The sequence below is a fragment of the Nelumbo nucifera genome, chromosome 4 (genome assembly GCF_055504915.1).
Source record: "Nelumbo nucifera cultivar China Antique chromosome 4, China Antique-T2T, whole genome shotgun sequence".
Taxonomy (NCBI): Eukaryota; Viridiplantae; Streptophyta; class Magnoliopsida; order Proteales; family Nelumbonaceae; genus Nelumbo; species Nelumbo nucifera.
The window spans coordinates 47,224,590-47,244,616 of NC_142652.1; the positions used below are offsets into that span (position 1 = coordinate 47,224,590).

The 20,027-nt window shown below is 36.9% G+C and overlaps 1 protein-coding gene across 12 annotated transcripts in view; it reads left to right on the top strand.

The window, feature by feature from the left end:
* Positions 1–5,023: 5,023 nt before the first annotated feature.
* ABCD1 (peroxisomal ABC transporter 1) overlaps positions 5,024–20,027 on the top strand; it is a 76,484-nt gene continuing 61,480 nt past the window's right edge. For 3 of the 12 annotated variants that reach the window (XR_016085602.1, XM_088903531.1, XM_088903535.1), the window contains exons 1-5: positions 5,024–5,303; positions 5,848–5,957; positions 11,377–11,568; positions 12,855–13,140; positions 13,234–13,458. Coding sequence is in view for 11 of the 12 variants with exons in the window: in XM_088903531.1 (XP_088759657.1) it covers positions 11,507–11,568; positions 12,855–13,140; positions 13,234–13,458 (573 nt within the window). In the remaining variant the exon portion in view is untranslated. Of the gene's footprint in view, positions 5,304–5,836; positions 5,958–11,376; positions 11,579–12,854; positions 13,141–13,233; positions 13,459–20,027 lie in introns of all 12 variants that reach the window. The other 9 variants (XM_088903539.1, XM_088903536.1, XM_088903532.1 and 6 more) reach the window with 9 other exon arrangements.

The following is a 20,027-nucleotide window of genomic DNA, read 5'->3' on the forward strand; positions in this document are numbered from 1 at the left end:
GGCGAGACCGTTAAAATTTGCCATCGATTTTTTATTTGCTATGGAAGAAGAAGCTGCACCTGTTGAAGTGAATTCGATGAGCTGGAGTCAGACAACCCGTGCCGAATGAGCCACGTTCAAGAAAGGAGTCCGGGAGCTAATTTGTTAATTCGAGGAGAAGCTTGCCGCCGCTCTGTTCGTTGTCGAGAGTTTTAAGATTAACAGTGCCTTCGTGTTAATGGAGAGAGAGATAATGAAAGAGAGGGAGAGAGAAATGAGAGAGTGACAAGATGTTGGGGAAAAAGGAGCCACCGTTGGGTTGCTCGGTTGAGAGCTTTGAAACGAATGTGAACGGTGCTCTGTATCTCCGCCAAATGGAGAACACGAATTGTGGGTATTTCGTACTTCGGGAGAGAGATAAGAGAGAAAAATGAGAAAGTGAGGAACCTAGTTGGACGGAGGTGGAGAGGGTTGTCGCTGCTAGGTTGCTCGGTTGATATCTTCGAGAGGTTGGAAGACATCAAGGTGAACAGTCGCCCCCTCATAAAATAACTCGGATTGATTTTATATCAGGGTAAAGGCGTAATTTCGTAATTTTGTAAATTTAAGGGGTATTTTTGTCAAATCGATTAAAAAAAAAGGTGTAAATATAAGTATTTTTGGATAAAATTTGATCTAGAGTTTTTGAGCATTCATCTTGCACGGATAAGGAAATATCTTTCTCGAAAAAAAGGGTAAACAGAATCCCTAAAACAAGTAGAAAATGAGTGTGGTCTTACCGTCACTCAAAAACGCCAAAAAAGTGCCCATAGATATGAAGTAGCTTTTTATTTGACAAGGTTCAATAATTTTTCCTAGAGACGTCCTCAACTTTCTCAGTGATGTCACATCAAGGTTTTAAAAATCAACTCGGGGAACGAACCGATCAAGGTTCGATTCTTGGGTTGAACAGTCCAATCATTTGAACCAAACGATCGATTCATTGTGACAAAAAATAAAATAAAATAAATAAAAACGATCAATCCATTGAACAGTCCAAACAGTTCGACTACCCAGGTCAAATGGTTTGCTGATCAAATTAACGTTTTTTTGCCAAAATCCAGTTTTGGCGAAAAATAGGACCAATCACCTGATAGGTTCCCAGTTTTCCGATCCGACCATCCGATCTAGTCCAGTTTTGAAAACCATGGGCATTGATTGGACCCCATGTTCTTATTTTTAGGATCCCGCATCCCACATTTTTCCCATCCCATCCTGTGTCTTGGATTTGCTAGATCCAACATCTCTACCCACAAGACATTACAATTGTACATCCATAATATCTCCCTTCTCGGGAGATCTTTGCAATACATAATAGAAGTGCTCTATGGATGGGGATGTACAAACAATTTCTAAGTAGTAGATTCAGACCTTGAACAATTAAAAGCACAAGAAAAAGAAAGTTGATTGCGATAGAAGGATGTTGAAATAAGTCCAAAGAATATCATTTGTTGAGAATCTAATTAATTAATTGCTCTCCTAAGAAGACACCCATTATTTGTATTAAGCAATCCAATTCCAATTTGTTTATGTTTGTGCCTTGAATCCTTTGTGTCAACCGGCTTTAATAATTCGCTCTGAATTAATTTGAGAAAAAATCCGAAATTAACATTTTCATAGTGATTTGTGGTGGAAGCATAGGGCTTGGGCCGCTATTTGTAAGTCCAAACCGATACGAAAACTTATGTATTTTGCGGGTTTTCTCTCTTGTATGGTTAGTCTTTGTCTTATAAGATAAGTGTGAGACATATGGTGTTTTTGGGGCTTACGAATTTCAATTAACGAGGTTGTGAGTGCTCAACTTTGTATTTCTCCTCCATTGCTGACTACATAGTGGTTTTCTGCTCCTTCACTCGTGGATGTAGATAATAAGCTGAACCACAAAAATCTGAAATGTTCTCTTTATCTCTGTTTTTCTTTGGTGTCATTCAAATATATTTTTCATGGGTATAGGCTACACAAATTTTATTTTCCATCCACACAACCTCACGATAATAACTTTTAGTAGTTAGGTGATAGGGGGGTTTGATCTAAATTGAGGGATGCAAATTATGGAGGCATGATGGCATCAAAAGAGGCCAATTGGAAAGGCCACGTGGAGAGATAGGAAAAATAAATCCTAACACCTTTACGCGATTAGAAAGGACTTTGCTTGAACCATGGACTCGAGGAATTATTGGAGAATCTATAAATGTTCTCTAATGCATATGTTAAGAGCTCGATGAACTGGCGTCCATGGATAGTAATTTAGGATCTTATACATATTATACTTACAAAAATAGCTTCTTCTTTTTTTTTTCTAATATCCCCAAAGTGGTTTTTATTATAGAGCCTAGAGCCTAAGTTCTCTCACCAAATTATCTCCTTTTTACTTAACTAGTAAAAGTGTACATGCATTGCATGTGGCAATATCAAATGATGAAGATGATAATAGTCAGCAACCAAATGACTTTATTCGTTGAACCATTAGCCTATTTAATAAGGAAAATATACTATGATTAAGACATTAATTCATTTTTTTTATCTGTATTTTAATCATTTATATCTTTACTAACAATAATTCTTATTTTTCAAACATATTTTTGTTTAATATGAAGAATATATAATGTTAATGCATGCTCAAAAATTTATATAAAATTTATAAAAATTTAAATATTTTTATTTTTTATTATTTAATTTATGAGATAATAAAAATTACGTATTTACCAAGAGAAAATGCGATTCTAATATATTGTTTGAATATTGGTCTTAAATATTATGTTCAAATCAATTATATATATTATTTATTATTTATTTATAAATATGTTATTTATATTGCATTTTTGTAAGTTTCTTATATGATGAAAATAGTTCAAAAAAATACTTATATTTTTTGTTTTTCTTTATTTAAACTAGTATATATTCTTTTCCTTTTAAAATTTATTATTATTTAAAATTAAATTGGATCTTATCAGATTCAAATATCCAACATCTTGATCGGATTGAGATTCGAATCAATATTTTATGAGATATGATAAGATCTTTGGATTGAATCGAATTCAAATATACCACAATTCAAATCCGACCCGATCTATGTGCATCTTTACCAAATCACTTGTCTACAATGATCTAGCTAATTAAATCATTGAACCATTTGACATGGTTAGTGGGGTCACGTGTTAGACATTAATTATCTTTATTTTTTATCCCATTTATACTATTAATGAAAATAATTATCATTAATCACATTTTTTTTATATGATGAATAAATAATATTATAGAATGTACCCAAAATTATCTACAAATTTTTATATTTTCTATAATTTTATGTATTTTATTATGTGATAATAAAATTATGTGTTTATCCATTTGACATGGATAGTTGAACCACTAACCCGCCACTTAGATGGAAAAACCATTTTTTCCTTTTTTGGATGATTTTAAATATTGTATTCCATTTTCATCATCAATAAAAGTAATTCATATTTTCGCATTTATTTTTGCACGTGGTAGTATCAAATGATGATGATGATGATGATAATCAAGAACCAAATGACCTTACCGATTGTGCCGCTAACCTATTTGACCAGGAAAATGGACTATGATTAAGACATTAATTCATTTTTTTATTTGTATTTTAGCCATTTTATCTTTACTAACAATAATTACCATTTTTCAAAAATATTTTTGTTTAATATGAAGAATATATAATATTAATGCATGTTCAAATTTTTTTATAAAATTTATAAAAAACTATATATTTATGCTTTTTATTATTTAATTTATGAGATATTAAAAATTACTTATTTACCAAGAGGAAATGCAATTCCAATATTTTGTCTGAACATTAGTTTTTAATATTGTTGTCAAATTAATTATTTATATATAATATACATGTTTTTTATTATTTATTTATAAATATGTTTTTTATATTGCAAATTTGTAAACTTTTTAATGATGGGAATAGTTGAAAACAACTTATATTTTTTGTTTTTTTTTTTTTTATTTCAACTGTTATATTTTCATTTTATTTTAATAATTTATTGTTTTTTAATTAAATTGGATCGTATCAAATTTGAATATTTGACATCTTGATTGAATTCGGATTCGAATCAATATTTATGAGATCCGGTCAAATATTTGGATCATATCAGATTTGAATATACCTTGATTCAATTTTGTTATAATCTGATTGCATATTTATGAAACCACTTGCCTACGATGACCTAGCTAATTAAATTATTGAACCATTTGACATGAAAAATAATTATCGTTAATCACACTTTTTGTATGATGAATATGTAATATTATAGAATATACCCAAAATTATCGACAAATTTTTATATTTTATAAAATTTTATGTATTTTATTATTTAATAATAACATCGTGTTTTGATCAATTTGATACGGATAGTTAATAAAATCATGTATATATATGTAAAATATTCGTTACTTAGTTATTACATCGTAGATTGACCCATTTTGACTCGGAATGTTAGATTATTGACCTACCTACCATCTAGATATGGAATTAGTTTAATTTCCAATTTATTTTTAAATATTGCGTTTCATTTATATCTGGTGGAGGGTGATTTTACTCGACTTCCTAAGAAGACGATATGCGGACGTGACTCAACATAAGCAACAGCTAAGCATAACAGCCTGGTTGTGACTGAGTAACGAGCTCGCAGGATAGGTCGCCACAGAATGAGGTCGCTACAGCGCGAGCTCGAGAACTCTAGTGTACTGAAAGGGAATACTCCAAGACAAGTCTATCCCAACTCGCGAGCTAGGATAACCAGCTCGCTCCGATACTTAGGCAGGAGAACTGCCCCGAAGGCAACCTCAGGAGAAATCACCTCGAAGTATCCTTAGGAGCTCGCTTCAAAGCAGCTTGCTACGGGATAGCTCGCTACAAGGCAGCTTGTTACTAAGTGACGCGACGTTTTCAGAAAGCTTCTATTTGAGAATATCGTACTGAAACATAGAGGCATTTTAAGAGATTTGCTTGCCTACCAAATAATTCGTAATAAAAGTTAGTAAACAAATCCATGCATTGCACGGGTCCCGAGTAGTTTAGTGAGTTTAAAACGCATTCTACTTCGACTCCAAACGCAGACGATCTCCCGTATTTCGGGGTTGAAGACATTTGAAGAGCTCTCAGTCTCAGGACCGGCGTAAGGTGTTTCAGATATTTATCGTATTTAAAGTGGTAGGTGTTGAAGAACACTGACCGTCGGCATCTGGTACGGTCTCATGTCTCGATATAACGCCCTCTTTCTCTTCCCTGTCATTGATAAGAAGAGGTACTGAAGTTATCTAGGGTTCTATCTCTATCCCTTTCAGGTTATTCCGTTGGTTGTCAATAGGGATCTTAAATTCTCAAATTTAATTGAGGCTGGTGATTTCACTTTTTTTTTGTTTTTTTTTTTCTTTAAGCTATTTCTGAAGATTTATAAATTTAGCAGCCGTTTCTTATTTTAGTAACATTTATCGGAGATGTTGGGTCATATTTGCTACTCTTACCAAAATTACATTGAAAATCTGCTGTATGAGAAAGGAAGGAAAACTTGATTTAAATCTTTGGGGAACACTCCACTGGGTGAATTGACAATTTTTGGATTGAGCTGTTATGTCCATAGTGTTGTTTGTGTTTGGCCCAAATTTTGTGTTATCCTTATGGAGTTGTGTTAATATTGACTACAATTTTAATGCCTAAGAGCTACGCTTCTTTCGGTTCATCCCTGAAATAGAATATAGTGATTTCTATTAATATTTTATTGGTTGTTTTAGTTTTTATAATAGAACCTAATACATGTTATCATGCTTTTGTTTTGAGGAAAATAAAAGCAAAATTAATCTTCGAGGGTTTCACATTGACAATAGAATCGAAGTATCGAACTGAGGAAGATGAGTGAACAACAGCCTCCATCGTTCCCACACAGTTCTCTAAAGTCAAGGTGAGTTAATCAGTTTTCTTTTTCTTCTTCTTCTTAGTTTTGTTATCTGTTTCCTTGTTTAAAACAGTGGTTATACCCCATTTTCTCCTCTTCCTTTTTGTGTCTTTTCTCCAAGTTTTTTGAATCATTTTATTGGACTAAAACAGGGGCTCCGCCTCCTTCTTTTGTTCTTAAATTTCCTGCATGTTTTCAGCTTTTTTTTTCTCATTATTGGTGTCTGAAACAGGGGCGGAACTGGGGCTCCGCCCCTTCTTTTATTCTCCATATTCATCTTTTATTTTAGTATTTTTTCACCAGCTTTTCTGGGTCTAGAACAGGGGCTCCGCTCCCTTCTTTTGTTCTTCATTTCTTCCATTTTTTCAGCTTTTTTTTTTTTTTGTTCTCATCATTGGTTTCTGAAGCAGGGGCTCCGTCCCTTCTTTTTTTCTTCATATTTCTTCTCTTGTTTTAATATTTTTTCACCAGATTTTTTGGGTCTAGAACAGGGGCTCCGTCCCCTACTTTTCTTTTTCTTTTTCTTCTTTTATTTTAGTATTTGTTCCCTATGTATTGTTGATCTAAAATAGGGGCTCTGCCCCCTTCACTTCTTTCAAGTTCTAACTTCTAACTTGTAAGTTGCAACTCTAATATATTGTTTTGCCTACTTAAGCAACACTGCAAGAAATACAAGCACAAAAGTAAGTGCAGAATACATAAAACCAAAAAAACTAGTTCAAAAGAGGTAGAAATCCATCGGCAAGCTATAGTTTTAAATTCCATCGCCTAGGTGAGGGCTAGGCGCCTAGGCGCCTGGGCGCCCTATGGTCGCCTAGCCTTGCCTTGGTGCCTTGAAAACTATGGCTCTAATCCTTTAAAAACAACCTTCTAGAAGAAAAGGAAAAAAGGACTAAAAGAGGAAAGGCTTGTAGGAAAAATCTATGAATAGGGTGGCCTCCTAGAGGTAGAGGACACACACACAAACACCATTCTCATGAGACCTTGAGAAGTTACAACTGTTCCTGCCTCGAGAAACTCTATATTCCTGCTTCTCCCCTCAGATCCCCTTTCTCTACTTTCTCCGACCACCCATTTGTGGCCATTTTACCATCCTTCTAGCAGAGATCCTCACTGTGCCAATCAATCCTCTACACCCTTACAACTTCATATTTGATCTTATCATTTCTAGTTTTTCCACTCATCCATCTCAGCACATCCATTTTGCCACACATGTTTTTGGACATGTTTCTTGGTTTCCCAACACTTTGCTCCATACAGCATTGCATTGCTTGCAATTGTTTTATAGAATGCTCCTTTTAATATATATGTTATTCACCTATCGCATAGGACTCTGGATGAATCCCTCCCATTTTGCCCATCATGCTCTAATTCTACGGGTGAGATCCTCCTCAATTTCTCCCTTGTCATGAATTGTGGAGCCAAGGCATTGGAAAAAGGTCACATTGAGTTATCTCTTGGTGTCCTATCCTTATGTACCCCAACAATTTAAGAGGCATGCCTTAGGTACACCTAGGTGCACAGAGGCGAGACACATTCCAAGACCTGTGCCTCACCTAGACCTAGGTGCAGCCCCTTTAAAAAGGCATGTGTCTGGTGTGCCTTGTGCCTTAGCCTAAACATGTGTTGGTGTCTTACATTGCATATATTCTAGTTTACTTCTTATTGTTTTGTCCATAAACTAAACTTAAACTTTGGTGGGAGCATCCTTGTTAATCTAGGCTCCTCAGGAATAGGAGGGGTGTTTAGAAATAAAGATGATCATATTATTGTACTGTTTTTGGGAACAGTGGGTGTGAGGGACTTGACTACGGTTGAATTTTCTACAGTAATCCAAGGCCTGCAGATAGTTAAGGAATTGAACATGACCAAATTGATTGTTGAAGGAGACTCCAAGCTAGTGGTGGGATGGCTATTGGAAGCCAGAGATTGTTATATGGGTGTATAGGGATGAAGCTAAGATGTTTAAGTGGCTAACTAGAAATATGAGTGTGAGGGTACGATGGGAGAGGAGGTTGGCTAATGGGATGGATGATTCTCTAGTTAAGCAAGGGATCAATAGGGTCTGTTATATTGGGCATTGTAATGTTTTTATTTATTTATTTTTCAATTTGAGAGTTGCATCTTGCATTCCTTCATGTCGTGCTTGTATTGATGTATTTATTGGTCTTTTAATGAAATTGAATTTACTTATAAAAAAAAGCAAATTTGCATGTAATCCTTCACTACAATATCATTAGTAAACAACAAGCACCATAGGACCTCCTCTTGAGTATGTATAGTTAATTTTTTTTTGAAAGGCAAAGTAATAAATTTATTGAATCAGAAGGAACTCAGTACAATAGAAGAGCAAGCCACAAGCAGCTGCTCAGATTACAGGACATGCTACAGATCCCAAATGGATATCGACCTAAATAATTCAGGAACATTCAGCTCTTTAAAATCAGGTGTAATAGACACCCATGAAATCAGCTTGCTGACTGCCTGCTGCACTATCTCCTCAGTGCTCTTAGCTTTGTTGCTGAAGATTCTTCTATTCCTTTCAGTCCAAATTACCCACATTACTGCCGCAGGAATAGTTCTCCAAATTAAACCTCCTTTTTTCTTCAAACCTTGGAGATTCCAGCAAAGCATCAGGTCTTTCATTGAATTTGGCATGATCCAATTAAGACCAGCTGCACCTATGAAATGGTACTAGGCTCTCGAAGAAATAGGACAATGTAAGCACAGGTGGTCTGTGGACTCAGGCAATAAGCCACACAACCCACACATCAGAGAAGGGAGCTGAATACCCCTTCTGTCCAGGTTGAGTCTTGAGAGACATTTGTTCAGCACCATAGTCCAAACAAGGAATATAGACTTCGAGGGAGCACAAGACTTCCATACTTGCTGGTAGGGGAACTCAGTAACCCCTGTACTACTAAGCTTCAAAGCAAGGGATTTGACTGAGAAACAGCCACCCTTACTCCAGGACCCGCTCCATTCATCTTCACCTGCAATGTCTATCGTCTGCTCATGTAAAATCTGCAGAATCTGCATCACACCTTCTATTTCCCAATCAAATAACTCTCTTCTGAACTGAGGATTCCAGATCACTGAGTTGTTAGAAATCACATAAGACTCTGCCACTGATATTTCTTGATTAACTGTACATTGGAATAGAAGGTGAAACGCCTCAGCTAAAGGTCTGTCCATGCACCAGGGATCTTTCCAGAATTTTAGCCTATTCCCACTTCCCACCTTAAACCTCACTCCCTCATACATCACAGGAAGAGATTTTAGAATCCCTTTCAAAACCAAACAACCCCATGTTGGGTATGGATCCTGAGGCTTCCAATTATCCCAATCCACACCAAATTTTGTTGCAATTAGGGACCTCCACCAAGAAGATCTTTCAGTGGCAAATCTCCAACATCATTTACTCAATAAAGCCGAATTAACCACCTTTAATCTTCTAAGACCTAAACCACCCTCTCCCTTAGGAAGACAAACTTGATCCCAATTCACAAGGTGCATCTTCTCTTCTTCCCACCCTCTCCAGAGAAAATCTCTCTGCATCTTCTCAAGTTTCTTTGCAATTTTAGATGGCATAGGAAACATGGACATGAAGTAGGTAGGGAGTATGTTAAGTTAAATCATCAATAACATTAGTCAGTTTCATTCATGATCTTATTAAATAGTTTAGTTAGTCATAATAAACCTACCTCTTCATACCTTTACACACTTCCAGTGGAATCTCATTTGGTCTTAACACTTTTCCCTTCTTCATCTTATTTAGCACCTCCTTCAGTTTCACAATTTTTTATTTTATGAAGGTACATTTTAACACTATTAGAGTACTAATCTCTCCCCCGTTAGCACCCTCCACATGTTTATTAATTATCTTTCAAAATAGCTTTTCCATCTTTACTACTTGATTTTCTCATCTATTACCAAGACTCTTTGATTTTCCTCTTTAATACATCTAACATGGTTTAAATCTCCGCCTTTAGTTACATTCAAAATAGCTTTTCCATCTTTAGTTACATTCTTTTTCACTTTCTTTTCTTATTGTTTTATATTTTTCTAAGTTTTAACTATTTTTAATCTTTTGCTAATCATTATAACATGTTTGTTTTCATCTGGTTATACTTTCTACCTCGTTTTTTCCATGCCAAGTTTCTTTAGCATTTGCCATTTCCCTACTGATTCTCCTAAAAGGTCCTTTGCTACTTTATTTATGCAGTTAGCCATTTCAAGCCACATACTATTAATCTTCCCATCTAAATTGCATTTTCCTTCTGCTGTCATCCTGTCTCGAAAATATGCTAGTTTTTCTTCTCTATTTTTCTTCCCTTGGACATCTATTTTCTTCTCTATTTCTCATTTCCATTTCCCAATGCACACATCTACCGCCACTAATCTCTGTTGTGTGGTTAAGCTTCCCCTGAAATAACTTTGCAATCATTACATTCCTACTATGGCAAAGTTTTATTTGACTTACTTTTGATCTACTTTTAATCTTATTAAAGTTCATCCTTCTTTTTAAGTATGTATGTTTACTATATCCATATTGTAAGCTATTGCAAATTTCAAAATTGTATCTTCTGTTTCATTCCTCTCCTGCACTTAAAAATGTTGATTTGGTGAAATATAATACATTATCAATAGGTGTTGTAGCCTCTAATATTTCTTTTGTGCTTATTTTGATGTAAATTAGATTTTAAGCATAATCTGGAACCATTATATATATATATTTTTCTTTTTTACTTTTTTTGCATTTTTTATTTGAGTGAATTGGATAATTGAGCAAACAGTTGAACTGTTCAACCTGTGACCCAGTGACTAAAGTTTCTACATCTGGTTTGTGTCTGACAAGACTGAGTGTAGGTTCTTGGCCTTTGGAATGGACAACTTGCCTAATCCAAGATTGGCAAACTTCCTCATTGATGGTCTTTTGGTGTGGTGGTGGGGATGCATCGTATTTGAGAATGTCCATCCTGGGGCAATTGTACCTCCAATTGAATGTGTTTCATGTATGTTAGCCTAATGGGCTGTCTCTCTGGTGCTTAATCAATAAACCTATTTTGATCTTGTCACTTATAGGGGGGGGGGGAGTGAAAGAAAAGTTCTTGGTCACTGATTAGTATTTGGTAATATCTGATTGGTTTGTGATGATTAGCAGCAAAGTGTATTTGTCTTTTAATGTAGTTCACAAATAAGTATGTTAGTATGCTGCACCAGTTATCTACCTTGAATTGCCTTGTCTGCTATTCGGTTATTTTCTTTCAATTGAGAAATCTGGAGATTAACTTTTGGATAGTAATACTATACAAAGTACATTATAATAGGACTTTTATATTTTGCCTTATGGCTTCTGGAGATCTCCACTTCATGCATGGAAACATTTCATTCATAATTTCTTATTCTTGTCACTCTGCTGTAGGATGGACTGTGCAGAACTGCTATTGCACTTCTACATTTCAAAAATTTAGGTTTCTTCCTACCAAGATCAACCAGGAGGAGTTTCATTATTTACTGATATTTGCATTTTTAGGAAGAGGCATCTTTACACCATGCCATCTCTACAGTTATTACAGTTAACTGAGCATGGAAAAAGTCTTCTAGCTTCAAGGAGGTACTGCCAGGTCTTCCATCTACCAAATGTTCATTTTCTATATGAATGCCTTAGAAGTGCCACTTATTCTGCTGTCTTGCATCTTGCTTTCTAATGATTGATCTAAATGCTTAATGGAGACAAACTTCTATTTCATTTTGGGTCACTTAAATTAGATAACTTTTCTTAGGCCATGATTAATTTTATTTTACTTTTCTCTAGTATTTTCAACTTGGTGAAAGTACAAAGTACAACCCATATCTTATCCTACTCAATCAGCCAAACCGACAAAAATTATTTGTGGAGTTTTCTCACTGTAATTTGAAAGGAACCAATCTTTTAGCATTTTATACTCTATACCTTATATTTATGTCTTCTATTTTTCTGCAATGTCCTTTGTTTTCCATATTTTAACTTTCTTTACTATGCACCTTGGAATTCTTGCAGCTTGGACTACTAATCAGGATTTTTGTCTTGTTGTTACATGGTTATGAATCTAAGTTTTAATTTTCATTCTTTATACTTGTTTATATGAGAACTGACTATCTATTTGTTTTTCTTGTCCTTTTGGATTATGTTACATGATCAGTTCAAAATGGGTGTCTTACATTTGTTGGGCATGCATGGAGACTATATTGACCCAACAATTGTGGGACTTTTTTTTTTTTGTTGAATCCTTAATATCTGACTAAAGAACCTTGATGTCTTGAGATGAAATACGAGCATGCAATTTGAATTTGAAATACTTGATAACTTAAATAATCAATCATTTGTTGTAGTTGTTTAGTGTTGTTTGCATTGATTTATGCTTCTCCATTTAATTTGTTTTCTTTTCTACCAAGTATTCTATTTTTATATTAAATAAAACACGTATTATTCAAAGAAAAACTTAAAAGTTAGAGTATGCCTGCTGAGTCCCTGAATCCTATTTCTCAGGCTTTTTAATACTTCATACCTTCGTTAATTTCTGACACTTATAACCATGTCCATGTGAATAGCTTTTAGATATATGAATAGAAAGGAATGGTAAAACAGTATTCATGTGGCCGACTCCGTATAGTTGGGAGAAGTTATAAAAAATTATGATAATGATGATAATATATGAATATGTCATGTGATTGTATTTTGTTCAGTTGGTACCATTTTACTTCTACCAGTTGAATTAGATGAATGTAAATTCTATTTCATTTAAATGTCTTTTTTTCCAATTATGGATAATATATATTTTTTGAGACAAAGTACAGTACACACTCCCCAACTCTTTCTGCACATTGTAGAGTTCTTATAATCTTCTTATTGCCAAACAGGAGAGCCTTGGCACTGACTACAGGCATCATAGTTGCTGGTGGAACAGCTGTGTACCTGCAACTACGACTGCAGAGAAGATTTACAAGTCCTGATTCTTTAGATGTTTATGTTGGACCTGTTAATTTTAAAGAGAAAACAAATAAAGCAGATGGCAATGATGGTATTGTAAAGAAAACTAGGCAAAAGAAAGGAGGATTGAAATCACTTCAAGTTCTGGCTGCAATCCTTCTCTCTCACATGGGTCAAATTGGTGCAAGGGACCTTTTAGCTTTAGTGGCTATAGTGGTATGACTTTTGTCTGAAATGTATGAAAGTTGTTTTTTGTATATGGATGGGAGGGTGCTGACTTTAGGCTTTACATTACTGTTCATTTTTCAGGCACTGCGGACTGCACTGAGTAATAGGCTAGCAAAAGTTCAAGGCTTCTTATTTCGTGCTGCTTTTCTAAGACGTGTCCCATCCTTTCTACGTCTGATAATTGAAAATCTTTTCCTATGTCTCCTTCAGTCGACCCTGTTTTCCACCTCAAAGTATATTACAGGGACATTAAGTTTGCGGTTCAGGAAAATATTGACTGAGCTTATCCATTCCCATTATTTTGAGGTACTTGTGTCTGTCACCACGGTATCTTGGTTTCTTTAAATCTTTAATATTTAGAGTTTGTGCTATGTGGTTGTGACTCCTTATACTTTATTTGGTACTTATTTACATATGTCATGTACTTTTGGGTTTGAATTTTTATTCTTGCTAACTTCCTTGGTGAATGACTATTGTTTCCATTTTCCTTTTTTATTGCATTTGCCAAAGCATTTTGTGATTAGTCCAGTTTTACTTCATCAGTCCTTTCCCCCCTTTTCTGAGATTATAATGTTTTATTGGTTGAGTGAGCAGATTTGAAAGTGTCTTTTCTGTTTCTCTTATAAAGTATCTGGGATTTGTTGGCCTTTGGTGAAGTGGTGTGTACTTTTATTGAAAAACTGTCCATTTCAAATAGCAAAACAAGCCTAATGCAATAAGATTGATACCAGGGAAAACAATAATATATTTGTGAGTGTTCTGATGCTGCAGCAGAAATCAAGTGCATTCTAGGATTTTGTGGTGATCAAATTCTGTTTTTTTGGATGGTAAATAAGGAAAATTTTCTTTGAGAAAGAAAGAGATCAGGGTAGATAGAGTGTGGAGGTAAATATTCAAATCCAATGAAGAAAGAAAGTTGAAAACCACCATTGACAATATCAAAAGATAGACCGAAAGTTCAATCTGAAAGATCTCTCCACATCTTCAAATTCTGGATTAGTGATCTTCCCTTCTAGGGTAATGTTTCAAATATCAGTACATAGTTTCCTGCAGTCCCATTTCTTTCTTTTAAGGAAGCCAAGCCACATCCATATATATCTCCAGAATACATCCACTTGAAACAAGGAATATTCTTTTGATTCTTTTTCCCTGAGACTCCACAAGCAATACATAGACAAATAAGGATCTAACAAAATGTTTTCCTTTTAGTTCCTTACAATGCAACTTTACAAGGCAGGAATATTTATGCAACATCTGCTCCATATACATGGTATGGGATCCTTTGGACTGCAAATGGAGGTGAGGTGAATGTTGACGTTAGGGTGGTTGGTAAGTTGCAAGAAAGACTGAGGGTGGTGTATGATAGCCTGGCTGGCAGAGTAGGTAGAGAAAGTTGAAGATTGGGTGGGGTTAGAATGGGGAAGAGAGGGTTATGGGGGTGAGGAAGTTGAACAGAGGTCTGATGCTTTTCATGTTCCACAATAGTCAGGCAGCGGTGTGTGTACTGTTATGGAATATGAGAGATCAAAAAAGAGGTGCCTTGATCTGCAACTTGACTGGTGGCTCCCGGTGGCAGGAGAAGTGTCTGAAGGTAGATGGAGATGGGCAGTGTGGATTGGGGTGATCAGCATACCTTTACACGCATGGAGTATTCTAACGTTTGAAGAGATAGGCAACTGGTGCAGAAGATTCTTGAAGTATGGTGACAAAAATAGGCCCTGGGAAAAACTGGACATGGCGAGAATCTTGATTGAGGTTGAGGATGCCACTTTTATGTTTTATCACATATAGGTGGTTCTTAAGTTTGCAGGTGAAAGCTATGGCCTGGGAGTAATATTCGAAGGGGATGACGGAACGTTCTTAAGAGCGGGGGAGGAGGGTTTGATGGAAGAGCAGAAGAATGTAGAAGAGGAAGGAGATAAGGGAGAGGAGGGAGGAGACAGAGGTGCAGAGGCCTCAGGTAGCAGGGTATTGGAGGAGACAGAGGAAGATTGGGAGCTGAAGAGTTGGGTTGTGGGTGAAGAGGAAGAAGAAAAAGGATGAAGTGGCAGGGGAGAAAGTAAGAGTTGGATGTGTGGAAATCATGAGTTCAAGTGGATGGGTGGGAGATGTCCACGTGGAGGAGGAGAGTTTTAAGAAGATAGAAGATCAAGGGTTGGGTGAAATTAGAGTGGGGGCAGATAAAATACAAATGGTAGGAGGTTTTCACACAAAGGAAATTAGGTGTGGGGCACCACTACTTCAAGAAATTAGTAAGGAGTTTAAAAAAGCAAACTGACACAAGTGGTTGTGGGTGTTAAGGGGTATTTTTGGGAAAGAAAGGTTGGGGCTGATCGGTTGGAGAAGCGAGAGAGACAGAAAGTAAAAATCAGGTCTGAGAGCTCAATGGATGGATGTCTCTGCGTGGTTGTGAGATTTGAGGAAGGAAGATTGCGTTGTTGGATCGCAGTGAAGCAAATCAATATGAGGAGACCAACTTACACACGGATGACCGTTAACTGAAAAGAAAGTTGGTGCTTGAAGAGGAAGTGGTTGCTCAACTCTACAGTTTTAACCAAGAACAGGAAGGCATCTCTTTGATCCAGATTGTGTTGCTGACTGCGGTCCAGTGTCCAAAACCTGTTATTGATAGTGGGAGAAGAGTCTCAAGGACTGCAGAAACTAAAGATAGGGAGAGAGGCAGTGCTAGTCTAGTGAACTTTACAGTGACGGCAAGAAGAACGAAAAAGTTTGTGACTGGTTCAAGATCATTAGAGATCATTCCCTGTCTGAATGCTGAGTTGAGTTTGAATTCCTTGTTCTCTTCAAAGACATTGGAAGAAGTCAATAAGATAAGGGAGGAGGGAATCAGAGCTGAAGAGAAGGGTGAAAGGAGAAACATAAGAAAAAGAAAGCTTACTAACTTGGAATAAAGTTGTGGATAGCAAAGAAGAGTTTACAGCAGAAAAAAGAAGAATAAATTATCAAGGAAATCATGAAGATGGGGCTGATAAGGGGAAGTGTGAGAGCAAGAGGTCTTGGGGGATGGGGTAAAGGAGGGGGGGTTGAGGCAGTTGAGGGCCTTGAGGGGGAGGAGGTTTCAAATGAGAGGTTTAGGGGAGAAAGGGTGGACATTGAGAAGCTAGTGGAGAGACAGGTGGAGGTGGGTAAATCTCTTGGTTTATTTATTTATTTTTTTTGGGAGTGGTGAGAGTGGTTAGAAGGGCAATTGAGCAGTTTGAAAGTAGCAGAAGAGAAGAAAAAAAAAGTCTTAGGGGAGGGGGTGTGGAGTGGAAGAAGAGAGGGAAGATGATTTGGTAGAAGAAGAGCGAAGGGGCTGTTTGAAGAAAAAGATAGGAGGGATAGTGGAGGTTGAGACTGAAACGGGACTGTTATCCTGGAATGGTGGGAGTCTTAGAAACGGAAGGAGGGTGTTAGTAAGGAGTTTGGTGAGAAAGTTCATACCTGCAGTCCTCATGGCCAGGAATTAGAGGAGGTAAGATGGCCAGAATAAGTTGGAGCTGTCTTCGATTTTCCGTTTGCTGGAATACTAGGAAAGGAATTGAAGATGTTTTGAAGACAAGTTATGGAAGCTGGACAAGTTGGTCGTGGCTGATGGCAAATCTGTTGCTGACTGGGTTTTGATGTTGCTTGAATTTTCAAAGGTCAAGAGAGAGGCCTAGGGGGAAGTTTATGGGAGGTGGTGGGATTGCAAAATTGTATTATGAATGATTAAGGATGTTTAGTCTTCTACTTGTTTTTGTTGTTAGGTGTTGTCTTAAAACCTACTCAGACTTTTTTTTCTTTTGAATGGAATTTTACTTGTCGAAAAAAAAAACAAGTGAACAACTTGATAATGGAGGAAAAATGTCTTTCTTCTCCTGATAATTCACACCGTATTCATTATTCAGAGTTTTGGGAATCTTAACATATAAGATGAATGATAGTCTAAAGTTTGCCCCTCATCAAGGCCTGAAACTCTATATTCCTAGACATATTTTAGATACCTTTTTTTCCCTTTCTCTCATGACCCCTTGCTTAGCAAGGGAATCAGCTATGCCATTTGCACTCCTCACCCAGTTGACTTCAACATTTAGGTCCTTAACAATACCTCCCACTTTCCTAAAAGAAAGTCTAAGATTCCAAGAAATATGACTGTTACATATTTTTTTATTGATCAGAAAATATGACTGTTACATCTTTTTTTTTGATCAGAAAATATGACTGTTACATCTTTTTTTTTGATCAGAAAATATGACTGTTACATCTTGCCCATCAGATAATTAGCTTTGCTAGTTGAAGTCCTTCCAACAATGCCATCGATTCAGCTTTCAAAGAGTTTTGTAATAGGCCTTGAATATAAGGCCATTACCCTGCTTTAAGAGTTTTTGAAGACACCTCCTATACTTGCCAATCCCGGATTGCCCATCGAGCTTCCATCAAAGTTAGTTTTACTTTGTTACCTTCTAGAGGTTTCTAATCCATCCTTATCATTTCTAGAAGAACGTGCCACCTCCATCCAAGTTCTTATTATTTCACTCATAGAGAAGACCTGAAAGCTTTTTATCGTTTTTACCCAATGCGCAACCTTTATCTTTATGTTGTCTATTACCTCCTCCATTGATCTACTTTTCCCATTGAAGATTCTCCCATTTCTCTCTTCCTATACTACCCAAACCACTGCTGCCTTTACTGCTCTCCACAGTATCCTTCCTCTTTTCTTTTGTTGCCTCAAGAAATTAGGATTGAAAATACCAACCATGTCTTGTGGGGGATCCCATTAGCAACCAAACAATGAACGGAATGACTTGTGGGTACAATGCACAAAAGAGTAGGAGATTAATAAATTGGATAAGGTTTCACCACCAGCCTTGCATAGAAAGCATGTATGAGGAGTTAGGCAAAAATCATCCATTCTTCTCTCGCAACATATCACAAGTATTTATCTTTCCAAGGAAATTTCCCAATAGAAAGCTTGAATCTTAGGTGGAATAGGCTTACTCCAAATCTCTTTCACTGGGAAGTTTATCCTGAGGAATTAGATAGAATTAGGTTTTTGAAAAAGAAGGCACAAGTGGTGTATGCCAGCCTTAGTTAGAGCTCTGTTAGAGGAATGACATATTTAGGGACTATCTAAAAAAGGAAAGTTATGCTTTGGAATTCCATCCCTTTGGCAATGCTGTGGGCTGTGTGGTCGAGAAAGGAACAATAGGATTTTTGAAAAAAAAATCTTCTTCTGAAGCCGAGGTCATTAACTTGGCAATAGAGGTTTTGAAAAGTTGGATGTCTATACATACTGTTTTCAAAGATAGTATTTCTGATTATACTTTTTTAAGGATAACAAAATGAATTAAACCAAACTTCTTCTAGTGGGGTTAAGCTTCAACTACACATTCGACATGGTTGTCGACATGGCCGTCGATCAACAACAACCAACGCCCTCTTTCGTCGGTGCTTGCGACCGATGATAGAAGACAATTTTGACCAATGGCAACCGGAGACCCCATAGACGTCCTAACAACTTTCGGAGGTCTCGAGGTTTTCGGAAGCCGAGGCTTACGTAGAGGCAAGGGGGATTTTCGGATCTTTCTTCAGTGGATGACAAGTGGAGGAATTTGCGTGAAGGCAAATCGCAACTCTATCTTTTTGGAAGTAGACAACAAGAGCGTAAAGGAGAGATTGAGCTTCCTACAAACTTGTTTGATAGGAACCTTCGATTGAAAGGGTTTTGAGGTGGACGAAGTCCAAGTCTGGACATCCAAAGTGTGGAAGTGTCCGTAGGGGGTTGATGTGAGGTGCCTTGATGGTGAAAAGTGGCTGTTCTTCCTGCCCTCAAAGGAAGATGCTCGGAAAATACTTAACACCGGTGCGAGGTGCTGTAAAGGAGCCCTGCTCCATTTAGAACCTTGGATAGAGTCTATCGGAACTTGGCAGAAGGAGGAAGACATTGGGGGTTACATTTGGGTAAGGATCTTCGGATTGCCACTATAATTGTGGAGTATTGAAGTCGTCCAAAAAATAGGAGATCTTTGCGGAGGTTTTTTGGAATTAGATGACTCTAGAGCTTATAGAGAGTCTTTTGAATGCATCAGATTAAAAATGAAAACCCCATCGGACGGTAAATGCGGTAGTTGGGAAGGAGATGTTTGAAGTGACCATCCGACTAGAGATAAAAGCGAGAATAAATGAAAACCCCATCAGACTTCAAAGCAGCGGTCCCAATAGGTCTTGACCTAATACAAAAGTTGTTAGTAGGTTAGACTAGTGAAGAGGACGTTAGATAGACCTTTGGTGGAGGCTTCAAAGAAGGAGCGGGACATGGGGGCTACTTCTAATGACCAAAAGGATGACGTGCAAGAGTTAACCTCGATCACTAGAAGTGAGGATGAAGGGGGATGGGAGCTAGTCAAAAGGAGGAAAGGTAGAAGACGAATTCAGAAATGTATATTTCAAAAGAAATTGAATGGCTAGGGTGAAATTGTATCCGACAAAGGGAGGCGGGAGGTTGGGATTTTTCAAATTTCAAATTTCTCTTAGCTGGACTTGGATGATGTGGAAGTAGTGGACAAATTAGTTGAGACGGTGGTGGGCTGCCTTAAAAAACGAACAAAAGAGTTGTTTGTGGGCCTTAAAGGCCCCCGACTTTCTTTCTTAAAAAGAGAAAAGAATCACATCAAGCCCATAGGGATCCGGGCACATTACGCATCCAAAGCCCTGTTAAGGATAAACACCCTAGTTTCAAGTATCAGCAGGTAGAGGGCAAAGACAATGGCAAAGCCCTGTTTGAAGATTCGACCTCCTCTTCTTCCGTGTTCGAAGCTTCAATCGGAGGAGAACGATCAAGCTACCTTGATATTTGGAGCGAAGACGACTAATGGGATAGTGAGAGGTAGGAA